The 15,490-nt window shown below is 35.2% G+C and overlaps 1 protein-coding gene across 1 annotated transcript in view; it reads right to left on the bottom strand.

The window, feature by feature from the left end:
- Lrriq1 (leucine rich repeats and IQ motif containing 1) overlaps nt 1-15,490 on the bottom strand; it is a 158,677-nt gene that overhangs the window by 109,391 nt on the left and 33,796 nt on the right. Inside the window, 1 exon segment of the mRNA XM_087901977.1 lies at nt 1,763-1,956. Within this exon segment, the coding sequence (XP_087758103.1) occupies nt 1,763-1,956 (194 nt within the window).

Genomic DNA, 15,490 nt, shown 5'->3' with positions numbered 1-15,490 from the left:
GGTTTTATGATGGTATCCTATTTTGGTAGATGAAGTTGCTCCCAGAAGCTAAGTGTTATTAAATGAAAATTATAGTTCCAAGAGTGTTCCCATCTCCATGTTGTTGGTCCATAAAATATATGGGCAATTGCCACTGGTCTTGATTGATTACCAGAACTACATGGTTAAGATCTTATTGATGAAGACTCCACCTGCCTTGGTTGCATGACATAAAGAAATAAAACAGGAACAGGGCTGAACCCTTCTTTGTTATCTAGCTCTCAGACTGTGCAAAAAAAAACTATACAGGCTTCTTGGAAAGAATTTCATCAATGTTCATATTCAGTTGTATACCTGTATGCAGTACTACTTAAAAGACAAGTGACATAAACCCAATAGCGCAACAGTGGCGAATCTGTTATTGAAGTAAATAACTGCTCTCTGATTGAATTTATTGCTTCCTCTACAGGAGAAAATTCCTGCCTGGTTCAGTAAACATGGTATAAGCTCCATCGATGGGACGTTTATAAGCTCTAATGGGAAGAATGTGGAGAGATAATGCTCTTTTAGCCTGTAAAGATTTGTCACTCATATCAGTTTAATAAAACACTGATTGGCCAGTATCCAGGCAGGAAATATAGGTGGTCAACAAGACTTGGAGAATTCTAGGAAGAGGAAAAGCAGTCACCAACCGGATGCAGAGGAAGCAAGATGAGAATACCTCACTGAGTAAGGTACCGAGTCATGTGGCTAAGTATAGATCAGAATTATGGTTAATTTAAGTTGTAAGAGATAGTTAGTAATAAGCCTGAACAATAGGCCAAACAGTTTATAGTTAATATAAGCCTCCGTGTATTTCTTCAGGACTGAACAGCTGTGAGATTGGGTGGTGCAGAAACTTCCCTCTACAGAAGATAATGATGGTATTTTGTTAAATAAACCCGATGTGCCTTTCAAAAATGTCTTCTCAATAACTAAGCAAATTATCATATATTACTGCAGTCAGCTTCAATAATGTTTGGAGTAGTGACTGTATAGACTCAACTGATCAAAGAAAGAAGAATAAACTTGTGTGAATGCCCGTCTGTGAGCTTGTCCAAAGCTCACAGAACATTTTAAAAAGGAGCCAAAGACTGGAAGGAATGAGATGGAGCATTTGGACCACTATCTTCAGGGCACAACACAGCTATTACATTCTTGAATGACTAGCAGTCAGACGACCTGCAAAAGATCACCTCTAAGTTAGACTAGACAACACCTAGTCATGGAATGCTAAATGCCCCATGAAGCCCTACCTTTCTCTGAAGATTTCTATGCAGTTAGTAATAGTGTTTAAATTTTCCTGAAAAAAACATTACCTAGCCAAACTCCTGTACATAGCATGAATGAAACTCACTGAGTTTCTTTCTCTTTTTCCCTCTTTCTATCTCTCTCCCCCGTCCACATACAAAATAAATGATATAAGAGGGCAACAAGTTCAAAAGGGAAATAACTGGTATTGGAAGTGGAAGAGAGAGTAATGTGTTTTGTGAATATGTTCAAAATATATTGTGCTCATGTGTTACAAGGAGAGGGTATGGAAATACCACAATAAAAATCATTATTATGTGTAATTAATATATTCTAACAAAAAGTAAAAAGAAAAAAAGGTAACTTACAAATAATATACAGTTGATAATTAAAAATAAACAAAATATTCAAATTGCTTTGAAAATATATGGTAGATATTTCAATTAAAAGGACATTACATTGGTTATGGGTATTATTTACTTATATAATTTACCTCTCTTAGGTAATTTCCCTGCAGTTTTACTATTTGGAGCAATCCACAATGTTCGATGCCGTCAACATCAGTAAGATGATTATGTGAACAATCCAAGTATACGATGGTTGGTGCTTCACAAAGACCTTTAGTGCTGATTAACTGATTATGGTCCACAGTTAGTTGCTGAAGGGATTTCAAAGATTCTAAACCACCTGGAAGATAAGTTATTTAATATGGCACTTCTATTATACATTCTTCTTGAGATATAACATCATGCAAACTGTGTTTGGAAATAAATTCATATCTACATCTATATCTGTATTTTTTAATACAGTGTTTCCTTGTAAACTCAGGCTGGTTTAAAACTTGTGGAATGGTTCATATCTTGAACTTCCTCCTTTACCCTCCCAATTGCTAGGATTACAGACATGCAACACTATGTCTAGTCTTTGAAATCAGTGTTTAGCTATAAAGTTATAAATAAATTAAAAACTGAAAGAAATGTTTTAAGCATAGATTGGGAAATTCAAACAAACAAATAAGGAAAATTGTCAATTTCAACAAGAATTTTATTTGAACTCAGAGTGGCAAATAACATTTTTAACTTTTTCAAGCATTGTTAGAGACAAGATAAAAAAAATGAAACATAAAGTTGCAGGAATCAGCTTCTACTGACAACAGAAGCGAAAATGAGACAGAAGATACAACAAAAACAGTTGGGAGAATCAAAGGGTGTTGACAGAGGTTTTTGTCACACCAGGTCCCACATCCGTTTAGTCCCAAATAAACGCACAGAAGGCTACATTAATTATAAACAGATTGACCTGTTAGCTCAGGCTTCTTATTAACTCTTATAACTTACATTTGCCCAAAATTCTTAGCTGTGTTAGCCATGTGGCTTGGTACCTTTTTCAGTGAGGTAGTCACATCTTGCTTGCTCTGCATCTGACTTTCTCTGTGTTTGGGTGACCACTGCAGACTGACTTTTCTTCTCTCCAGAATTCTCCTATTCTCACTGTCCCACCCTTATTTCCTGCCTGGCTATGGGCCAATAAGCATTTTATTAAAATACAATTGACAGTGTGCAAACCATTGTCCCACAGCACTTCCCCGCCCCCTTTTTAAACAAGAATTCTTTTTAAACAAGAATTCTGAATATAATCTCCTGAGCATTATCCAAAATTACTTGTAACAAATACTCTAAACAAAGAAAATATGCATAGTCCATTTTTTGGTAATGTGGGTGTAGTTTTCTAGGCTACTTCCTGCTGATTGGGGGTGCTGATAATCTTATGGGGACCTAAAGAAAATTTAGAATTATGGTAAAATCCTGACTGGAATATTCTGTGAGGCTTGATCATCTCAGCCAGCAGTCTTGAAACTGTTCTGGATGTAGAACTCAGAGGAAACTCCAACAGACATCCTCTGAAATGTTGGATCATCCGGACCTACTGCTCCTATTGGAGATTCTTCAGTTGGCCTTTCTTAATCAAGCCTGATTTTTCTTAACCTAGAATGAATCTATAGCCTTTTGTTTCCTGTGGAAACAAGAACAAAACCTTTTTTCCAAAGTAACATATCTTTTGACTTAAATTTAGAAGTCAAGGCATTTTAAAAATATATATGTTACATTAATTCAGAAGCATTAATAATCAAATGTCTTTTAGCAGTTGTTGCTCCTTCCTCAGCAGTCATACAATTTAAAGATAACACAATAATATACAGTATCCAGACTCTCTGTTTATTTCGCATCTTTATGTGGCTTTATTTTAAACTTTATATCTTTTATTTTTATTTTTAATTTTTGGCTTTTGAGACAGGGTTTCTCTGTGTATCTTTGGCTGTCCTGGAATTCACACTGTAGACCAGGTTGTCCTTGAACTCACAGAGATCTGCCAGCCTCTGTCTTCCAAGTGCTGGGATTAAAGGTGTGTGCCACCACACTCAACTACTCTCTTTCTTTCTTCATTATTTTAAGAATTTTATTTTTTTTCTTTTCTTTCCCAAACCTACAAATATTTTTAAACCCACCCCAAACTGTTTAGAGGTTTTTTTCGTCTGAAACTATGTTTACTGTATCTCTTTTTTCTGACGACATGAGTTTTTAATTTGCTAAAGTATATGGCTAGGATTAAAGCCATGACTCTGACATTGGATCCAGCCCATTCTTTAGCTTTTTGAGAGTCTAACCTCATGTTGGAGGTACTGGCTAGAGCCACATTTATTGTCACAACTCTGGAATTTCAAGGTCTATGCTGCCACTAAGAAGCATGCTGTAGGCTATTCATAAACACCATTTAAGTGTTTTGTGGAAGGGCCTCTTAAAAGAGCTGCAAAGTTTGGTAGCAAAGGCTGAGTCAGGAAGCCTCTCTTGAATGAGATGCACTTGCCTCTAGCAAAGATAGCAAATAGGAGAAATTGCTGCTACCAAGAAGCCATGCTTAACGCTGTTATTTTGTTGTAAGCAATGTAGCCCTGCTGCAGACTGACACCGGAACTTTGCCTGGTAAGCCACAGCCTCGTGGCAATGCACAGATTAATAGAAATAGGCTAAATTAATATGTAAAAGCTAGCCAATAAGAAGCTAGAGCTAATGAGCCAAGTAGTGATTTAAATAATACAGTTTCTGTTTGATTATTTTGGGTCTGAGCTGCCGGACGGCTGGGAAACAGACAAGCAGTTTTGGTAGTAATGAAATCATCGAAAATTTGAATGATAGAGACATTAATAGCAATATCTAGAGAAAAGTCACAGTACATTGGATGGTAAAAAATGGCCATAACTACTTGTAGGTTTTCAGCAATGGAGCAAAGTTTCTTCAGATGACCTACAGAACTGTAAGCAATTTTGCTTTCATTATCTTTATGACCATACTGGCTCATGGTGTCCCCTTGTCTTACTATATCTCAAGATGCTAGCTAACAAGCTCTGTCCCAGGTGTGCGAGCCATAATTCACATTCTGTCAGGGTGAGTGAAGCTTGATTCATTAGCAAATATCAAATGTTTAAATATGCCCTAAGTGTAATCACCATCAAATGAGTAGTTTCAGTGTATTTAAAATCTGTCAAAAGATTCCAATTTAGTGGAAAAAAGATAATTTAAAACCTCACAAGACTGAAATGCCTTTGATCCAGCTTTTGTGGTGGTTCAAATGGTTTGGAATGGTTAGGAGGTGTGGCCTTGATGGAGGTGTGCCACTAGGGAAGACTTTGAGGTTTCATTGTTCATACTATTTATTCCCAGTTTGTACTTTCGGCCTTGTAATTGTGAATCAGATGTAACTCACTACTATTGTTCCAGTGCCATGCCAGCCTGCCTGCCTGGTGCCATTCTCCCTGCCATAGTGGTCATGTACTCACTTTTCTGAAACCATAATCCACAATAAATGCTTTCTTCTATATGTTGCCTTAGCTACTGTGTCATGTAACAGCAATTCAAATGTAATTAAAACACGTTCCTACTTCCAAGAACCCATTCTATACGGACAATAATAAGATTACAAATACAAATGGTCACTGATATTTTAGTGGAAAATGAAGATAAATTGCATGAATAGAGAAGAGTTAAGTGTTATATGGATTCTGTAAAATGAGTATGCATAATTTTCTATGTGTGGTAGTGCTACATGGAAGGACAGTGATATGCTAATGTATGTCAACCTATACAACGTTCTAGCCATTGGACAAATCTAAATCTAGTGTGTGGGGGGGGCATAAGGGCCTGTGTCATACAGCCCAGGATGGTCTTGAACTTGGTATCTAGCTGAGATTGAAATGCACTACTTAATGCTCTTGCTACCACTGTGGTGCTGTAATGATGAAAATGCAAAGCCATGCCAGGTTATATGTGGCACTGAGGATCCCATGCTAACTGGTGTGTTCGTACTTAAAATATGATCAGAGGAAGTTATAGAAAGGGATTTAAGCAGTCGAAGGATGACATAAACCATGTTATCACTCATATGGAAACACTAAACATGCTGCTCCCATAGAAGAAAAGAGCAGTCTAATGATTGCTAAAGTTTAGTAAGGTCAAAGGAATCAATGTAAAGAAAGACTGGGCAACTAAAGGGCAACAATGTGGATGTAACTGTACAGTTCTGCAGCACAATAGTAAGAATTTAGTGTTTAAAATTTATTGGAGTAAATCCACCACGGTAAATATCCAACTTTAAAGTCTCTCTTGTACTAATAATTGCATGTGGTGATTAGATGACAAGGACCTTTTCAGTGCATATTGTATGTAGAGCCTGTTTCTCTATAACCCCATAAATCACTTCCAGAACATTTTCTTCTCCTTCAATAGGGATTACTCCTGTCCATTTAGAGTGATGAGGGCAGAGATTTCAGAGATGCTGGCATCATAGTTGCCGTAAAAAGAAAGGGTCTGAGTGACCAAAAAGAAGGCAACATAGAATATAACTCACAACACAAAATAGAAAGAAGTGCCTTACATGCTGGTTCCATCTGACAGGGGAATTTTGATGAAGATGGAAGACTGATAATCAAGTGTATAATGCAAATTTAACTTTAATTAACTTGACTTACATATTTTGCTTTCTGTGAATTTCACATAATTTGGTAATTTTTATTATGCTACCTAGGGATATAATATGCTTTAAAATATGTTAAATCTGTAAATAGTTAATTGAGTATTTTGGTAATAACCAAAGAGTTCAAAGACTCCAAGAAGAGGTAAATGATAATGTTTAAGAAGATAGAATATAAAACATTTTAAGTGGTCACTACACATTATATATATGGATAAATTTCCATCATTGTTGAGCACTTTCAGAGATCTGGAGTCCTAGGAATATATAAAGCTACCTTCAGTTAATTCAGATATTTAGAGGTAAAAATATGTGAAAATGGCTCTCATTTCACCATATCAATTTGTTTAGAAAGTAAGTGTAGAGAAAGCAAGTAGAACAGTAATATGCATTATTCAATATTCTCTAATTCTTGGCTGTGGATATAACTTGAATAGCAACTGCTTCAAACTCTTGCTACCTTAACTTCCTTGCAATGGCAGAATGATGTGCCAACTAAACCCTTTCTCTTTTAATGTTTTTGTCATTGTTTTGTTTTTCACATAGATAGGAAAAGGAAATGTAACTAGGACAATCATTCATCACTCTTAAGAAAATTATTCTTTACTAGTTAACATAGCAGTTAGTTATTCCTCCCAAACAAAAATAAAACAAATAGCCACAAGAATACTCAAAAACTCCCTTCAAAAGACTGAAACAATAATAATTTATACAGGGTTTCTAAAGTGTTTTTGTTTGTTTGTTTTTGTTTTTATTTTATTTTGTTTTTGCAGGATGCCATTGGGGCTTAGATTTCTTTTCTTAGTTGTTTTTATTGAGCTATGTGTTTTTCTCCACTCCCCTCACTTCCTTCCCTCTCCCCTTCTACCCTCTCCCATGATCCCCATGCTCCCAATCTACTCAGGAGTACTTGTCTTTTTCTTCTTCCCATGTAGATTAGATCCATTTATGTCTCTCTTGGGGTCCTCATTGTTGTATAGGTTCTCTGGGATTGTGAATTGTAAACTGGTTTTACTTTGCTTTATGACTAAAAGCCAGTTGTGAGTAAATACATATTATATTTGTCTTTCTGGGTCTGGGTTACCTCACTCAAAATGATGTTTCCCAGATACATCCATTTGCCTACAAATTTCAAGATGTTATTAGTTTTTTCCCCTCCATTGTGTAAATGTATCACAACTTCTTTGTCCATTATTTGGTTGAGGGACATTTAGGTTGTTTCCAGGTTCTGACTATGACAAATAATAATATAAACATAGTTGAACAAATGTCCTTGTGGTATGATTGTGCAACCTTGGGATATATGCCCAAGAGTGGTATTGATGGGAGGTGAGGTAGGTTGGTCCCAATTTTCTGAGAAATCGCCATACTGATTTCCAAAGCAGCTGTACCCGTTTGCACTCCCACCAGATATAATGAAGGTTTTCCTTTACTCCACATCCTCTCCAGTATAGGTTGTCATCTTACAGGTGTAAGATGGAATCTCAGAGTTGTTTTAATTTGCATCTCTCTGATGGCTAAGGATATTGAGCATTTCCTTAAGTGTCTTTCAGCCATTTTAGATTCATCTGTTGAGAGTTCTCTGTTTAGGTCTGTACTCCGTTTTTTGTTTTTTTTAAATTATTTGGTCTTTTTTTTTTTTGATGATCGATTTCTTGAGTTCCTTGTATATTTTTGAGATTAGACCTCTGTCTCAGGTAAGGTTGGTGAAAATTATTTCCAAATCTGTAAGAGGTAATTTTGTCTTATTGACTGTGTCCTTTGCTTTACAAAAGTTTTTCAGTTTCAAGAGGTCCCATTTAATAATTGTTTCTTTCAGAATCTGTACTACTGGGGTTATATTTAGGAAGTGGTCTCCAGTGTCAATGCGTACAAGTGTACGTCTCACTTTCTCTTCTATGAGGTTTAGTGTGACTGGATTTATGTTACAGACTTTGATCCATTTGGACTTGAGTTTTGGCAATAGAAATGGATCTATTTTCTTTCTCAATCTCAAAGATAGACATCACCTCAGAATAAAGGGCTGGGGAAAAAAATTCTAATTAAATGGACCTAAGGAACGAGCTGGTATAGCTATCCTACCTAATATCTAACAAAATAGACTTGAAACTAAAATCAAACAAAAGAGACAAATAAGGACATTTCATATTAATCACAGGAAAAAATCCATCAAGAGGAAATCTCAATATTGAACATCTATGCCCCAAATACAAGGGCACTCTCATGTGTAAGAGAAACACTACTAAAGCTTAAATCAAACATTAAACCCCACAAACTAAGAGTAGGAGACTTCAATACCCGACTCTCAGTACAGGACAGTTCTACCAGACAGAAACTAAACAGAGAAATAAGGGAACGAGCAGATGTTATGACTCAAACAGACTTAACGGACATCTACAGAACATTCCACCCAAACATAAAAGGATATACCTTTTTCTCAGCACCTCATGGAATCTTCTCAAAAATTGAACACATACTAGATAACAAAGCAAACCTTGACATATACAAACAATTGGAATAACCCCATGTATCTTATTGGACTGCCATGGTTTAAAACTAGAACTCAACAGCAACACTAATTTCAGAAAGCTCATAAGCCCATGGAAATTAAACAATGCTCACCTGATTCACCAATGGGTCAAGGAAGAAATTAAAGATTTCCTAAAATTCAATGAAAATAACACACAACATACTCAGATTTATGGGAAAAAATGAAAACAGTGTTAAGAGGAAAGTTCATAGCACTAAATGCCTACATGAAGAAGTTGGAAAAACCCCATACTAGTGAGTCAACAGAACACTTGAAAACTCTAGAACAAAAAGAAGCAAACTTACCAGGAGGGCTAGGGGGCAAGAAATAATCAAATTGAGAGCTGAAACCAATAAAATAGAAACAAAGAAAACAATACAAAGAATCAATGAGACAGAGGGTTGGTTCTTTGAGAAAAATCAACAAAATAGACAAACCTTTATCCAAACTAATCAAAAGGCAAAGAGAGAGAACATCCAAATTAACACAATCAGAAATGAAAAGGGGATATAACAACATACACAGAAGAAATCCACAGAATCATCAAGTTGTACTTCGAAAACCTACGGTATTCTTAACTTTAAAAAGCTCTGTAAAGCCCTCCCCCCCCCCAATCCTGGAATGTATTCTTGAGCTTAGGCCAAGTGTGTCTACTGCTCGAGGTACTCAGTCCACGGTATATATGGATCAGACATTTTAAATATCACCTTCCTAGACCTTGAGGGAGGGGGGAGGACCTTGGATTTCCCACGGGGCAGGGAACCCTGACTGCTCTTGGGAATGGAAAAGAGGGGGAGGGAAATGGGAGGTTGGGAGGAGGTGGAAATTTTTAATAAATAAATAAATTAATCAATTTTAAGGAATTCTCACAGCAATTAGCCAACCTACAATAAAATATGTCACCTGGTATAAATAGCAAAGCTAAAGATGTGAAGGTAGCCAGTAAGCTTTCAATGAATACAATGTTAACATTCAAGCTCTCTCAGTTCTTCAAAGGTGTTTATGTTCAAAATTTTTTCATGACTATCTACACATATGCTCAGCTGACCTTGAGAGTTTTAATTTCAGTACAAAGTCCTCAAGGGTTTTAAATTATCTATAGAAACAAGAAACATTGAAGAAGGAGTCAAGGGCGCTCATTCATATTGTGAATTTTCGCCATAATTTTTCACGAGTTAGTTGAGAAACTAAGGTCAGCTTTTTCTCTGCTTGTAAACCTGGGCACTGACTGCTTTTCCAAAGGTGAACTAGTGCCATCTAGCGGATGCAAATGTTTATGGTATAACACTGAAAACATTTCTACATGCTAAACATTAGAATTTTTATTTTCTTCCTCAATAATTCAAACACATAATCTTGATGTATTTCCATCGTGTCTTGCACAATGACTATGGGTCTTAGGTTCAAAGGTTGTGTGGCAGGTGTATTATGTAATTATATCGTAATCTCATTTTTTAAAAAAACCCACTCAACATTAAAAAATAAGGCAATAGAATGAATTCCAAACCTGAAATCCTGCCTACATCATTTACTAGCAGTGTAACTTCAACTGAATTACTTCAGCGTACGGGTAATAATTGTTTTAAATATGTGAAGGAAGAGAAGATTCATCTGTAACTATTTCATAATAGCTGCATGAGATGTGAATTACATAACTAACGTATTAGAATGAAGGCTACTTATTTCTGCTATATTAAAATCTATTTTTCTGTAAATGATACTTATAAAATTTTATTTTCATAAAACACGGAGTTATGTTCAAAAAACAATATAAATTTAATGTTTCTGTTGAAGTCACTAAGAACTAACATGAAAATGAAAGAAATAAAGAATACTTGATTATATATCTGATTACAAATTACCTATTTTTCATTGGAACTGCCTGTGTTCAAAAGAAAACTATTTCAAGAAAACATAAAATCTTTAGATTGCCTGAAAGTCAGTTTTAGAAACTTTAACCATCAATGTCAAACTTCCATTCCAGGGTTGTTTCTCCATCTAACAAATTGAAAACAAATGTTTTCCCAATTTTAGGCAAAAGAAGACATCAGTTATAGAAATCATATGGAAACATCCCTATTTAACTGCATTCCAACCGAACTAAACTAAATTATGAATGGAAAATTCAAGAAAAATAAAACATCATTCAAATAAAAAAGAATAACTAAATGTTTGGTCTGATAAAAGTGAATTTGCTAAAGATCACTTGATTAGTAAGCATTTGTGAATATGCAGAAAAAATTCCGAGCATGTCAAATTCTTCTTCAATGGAAATATCTTTCTAAACAGTGCCAAGGATTCACAGAAACTTAAAAACACTTTTTTTTTGTTTCTTTTATCCTTGTTTTTGTTTGCTTGCATTCATTGTTTTGTTTTCTTTTGAGGGTGTTGTAGAGGTGAAGGAATATGGGGAACCAGAAAATGAGCAAAATCAGGGTGCAAGATGTGAAACTCCCAAAGAATCAACAAAGAAGTTAAATAAAAAACCCATAAACAGTACCCTTTATATTACTACACAACTTCTACAAAAGCACACACTAAAAAAAAATTGCTTAGCTTTTAACTTCACTAACAACAATTAGTATATACTTCGTTAAGGTGAAATATTAGTACTGTCATTCCATTAAGATTTAAATGTATATCCCATTAGTGATAGTGAAAACTGTGTATTTCCAGAGATACTACATGCAAATATATTTAAATAATAAATTTAATAATAATAAAAATTCAGTTTCATAACTTGGTTTTCCAGTACTTTTATTCAAAGAGTACCTCTTACTTTGAAATTAATGTAATTATTTCATGTTGCCACTATAATGTTGCATTATTTAATTTGCAGTGAATCAATTTTAATATCAAATGAATTGATTTAAAGAGATTAATGGTAATATCACTATTGTTCATTTAAATCTAAAGAAACACAGTCAGATGACACTTATAATATTTTTATAATATAAAGATTATTTAAAGTGAGCATTGCTTATTGCCTACAGCAAAAACAGAGAGGACTTAGAAAAGCATCAGCATTCAATTAAATTTGAAACTAAAAATATAAAATAGCATGGTATCTCTGCCAATTTTACTTCACCTACTTAAGAAATATTATACAATGGAACTGTAACTTGCTGACTTCTAAATATCAATCCATCTTTGTGCTCCTTCGTGAGAGTTCTTAAGAGCAATATATCATCCAAATGACAAAATCGATCTTTTTCCATAGCTCAACCAGATTTTCTAGGCTGTTCTTAAAGATGAAAAACAGACTCCAGTGGTCGTCAGGAAGGCACTTGCAAATATACACTCTTCTCGCACTCAATAAATAGAGCAGGCTCACTACATCCAAAAGACAGCAAAGGCATCCTAGGCTTGTTTTCTCTGTACTACAGAGATACCTCAGGCACATCAATTAAAGCAGTGGCAGCCTTCACATACATCTTATAGATATCCTGTCCCAGGAAATCCAGTGCTTACACAAATTCCCACATAGCACTACTGCCAATAAAAATGGCAACTCTACCAATTATTAAAAATAGTGTTTGTTTTTGCTCTTTTTAGCTTTGCTCTAGTACTCTTGTGTGTGCCCACACAGTAATATACTATTAATGCTCTTGCCTTCACTTAAAATTTTCATTATTCCTATCTGTATTCATACTAGAATTTCAAAACAAAACAAAAATGTAACAATTATTTGTATTTGGAAAAAATTGTGGGAGCTCTCAGATTATATGATAGATGAATATAGAAACAGGATATTGGGGAAACATTGTAGTGATATTTCATTTGTATTTTAATAATGAAAGCTTGCCTGAAGATCAGAGAGTAAAACTGCCCCACTGGTCAGACTTACAGACTAGGCAGTGGTGACACACACCTTTAATCCCAATAACCAGACTAGTTTGTCATATAAACTGGCTGGTGGTGCACACCTTTAATCCCAGCCCTAGAGAAGAATATAAAATGAGAGGAGACAGCTCCCAGACATAGTCTTATTCGGAGATTTCTGGAGGCAAGATTGCATTTCAGACTGAGGTATAGGTAAGAGCCTGTTGCTGGCTGTTTTGCTTTGCTGACCTTCAGGTGGAACCCCAATATTTGTGTTTGGGTTTTTATTAATCATGCTATAAATCATATTTTAAAGTATACCCTTTAAGATATTGAAGAAAAGATGGCTTTGAAAAACAGTGATACTTTTCTTTCTCAACATAAAATAGAAAGGGGTTGGCTGATGGAAGCTACCTAAAACCAACTGTCCCCTTGCATTCAGAAAATTAGTGAAGAGAAATACAAGAAATTTTTTCAAACCTGAAACTTTAGTACAAGAGTGAGTGAGTCACAACTGACATAATCCAGTCTGAATCAACATTTGTGCAGAGGGAATCTTGTGGGAATTAAGAGGATGCAATAGATTAGTTGGACACCTATGACTGGCAAGGCTTTGCTCTGACAAGAGAGAACACACTGCAGAATAAGATGACAGAGCTGAAACCTAACAAAACAGCTTTTTGAACACTGCAAGTGTGAGAGCGCCTGTGTGGCAGAAACTTTAAACATGGATCAAAAGGGTAGGCCCAAATCTAAACTTTATGAATATACATATCTAAACCAATGATATTTGAAACATTCTGAAGTAGAAGATGATCAGTATGGAAGAACCAAGGAAAAGCCATGAAGGAAAAATGAGCTTTAGTTTCAAGGACATTTGAGAGGCAAATGTGGAAGCATAATATTCAAGGCTGAAATTCATAATAAAAATGACAGTCTTCTTTGAAAATGTAGAAATGCACAGTCTCAAAGCAGAAAGCCAAAGCTATGCAAAGCAATATGTTGCTAATAATAGTACTGTTAACAATATTATTACTACTACTAATAGCTGACATTTAAAATCTCACAATGAAAGTAGTCTAAAACCAATCAGATAGACAGCTTAAATGAAATAACTGAGATACATCTTATAGAAGAAGTTTGTCTCCCAGTGAAAAACAAAAGTCTGCCACCTTTCCAAGGCCCACAAAACATTCATTAAAATAATACCATATTCAGATGACAAGAAAGCCATGCACTATTCTAAATAGTAGAAGGGCAGGTTCTCTCTGGCTGTGAGAAAACAAGAAGGAAATGAGAGATGAGAAAGAATCACAAATATTTTTACAAAAAAATGTAAATCTTCAGAAAAACAACATACAACTGCAAAGCCAATTAAAATACATATCAGAACCTGCAGAAAGGGTATGTGATGATTTAAGCATTTATACCAATACATACACAATACTAGAATGAAGTGTCTGAGAATACAAATGAAGAGTGTAAAGAACAGAAAAGAAACTGATATACTCTATGCTACTATCAGACTTGCAAAAGAACACTACACGTATTAAGGAAGTACAACACAGACTTTTTTAAATTACAAAAACTCCTGGGCCTACAATACGAATCAAAGCAAATTATCTGACCTAACATCAGTCAGTAACTCACAATGAAAAGATAATAGGCAGTCAAGGAAAAGGACTGTTATAAACTCCATAATAAGTGAAAATCTTAAAGAATTTTAAATAACATTACTTAAAATGTGCTAGCATTTATCACCAGTGCATGAACTGGCTTTTTGAAGCCCATTTCCTAAGAAGGGATACCATGCTCAGCAGGGAGGGGCTTGTCTTGTCTCAATTTGATAAGCCAGACTTTGTAGATTCTCCATGGGAGGCCTTACTTACCCTATCTGAGGAAGAGATGGACGATTAGGTAGTGGGAAGGTGTGGGGTTTAAGCAAAAGGAGGGGAGAATGGGAGAAATTGTTTTTGTATGTAAAATGAAAAAAAATCCCTTTCAAATAATACATTTTAAAAAATGTGCCACATTTAGTAAAATTATGGATATAGATATGATGTGGTAGCTAAAGTTGATTAAAAACTGGACAGGATCAAGTTTCACCTATGAAAGGAACTGCTGGTTTTATCTGTGAGGAATGATCTAGATAGGTGTGGATGCCTGAGAGGGATGCTCCTGATTAAGATAACCAAGATAGGAAGACCCATCATAAATTTTCAAGGCTCTATTAATAGATCCTATTGCTGAAGAATCAACACACCTAAGTCACAGAATGTGAAGAAAACAAGATGATAGTCACATGGAAACTAACTCCTTATTGGCTATCTTTTATGGTGCTAGAAAGTGTCATGCACGCTACTGAAGAAAAAAAGTTTTCAATAGTTCATCCAATTGTATGGAATTATAACTGAGTTACAATAATGACTGCCTTGGCTAGATAAGATCTCTAGTGCAGTAATGGCACAAATGTTATGGGGGTAACCAACCACTTTCTGATAGAATCTAAATTCTTTTCCATGATGTGACTACCTGACACCACAAAAGAGATTACAGACCTGTGGCTAGATTGGTCAGAAAAGAACCTATTACTAAAGGATACAGTAATAGAACTATTCTTAATGACTTATTGTTGTCCTCAATGATCAAAACATCTTTCAATACTCATCATAAAAGCTTTCTTGCCAATAAGCACAGAAACCCTCAATTTGTTAACTTATAGAGATAAAGAGACCGTGGAGTGCTCAGCCCTAAGTAGGACATACATATCATACTTCTCCCAAAAGTTCAGAGCCAGAAAGAGTATAAGAGCCAGGGGTAAGAGATAATATTAAGGAAACAGTA

This window comes from Myodes glareolus, chromosome 26, assembly GCF_982192425.1.
Source record: "Myodes glareolus chromosome 26, mMyoGla1.1, whole genome shotgun sequence".
Taxonomy (NCBI): Eukaryota; Metazoa; Chordata; class Mammalia; order Rodentia; family Cricetidae; genus Myodes; species Myodes glareolus.
The sequence above is the reverse complement of the archived record's forward strand: the minus strand, read 5'-3'. Positions and strand labels throughout refer to the sequence as shown.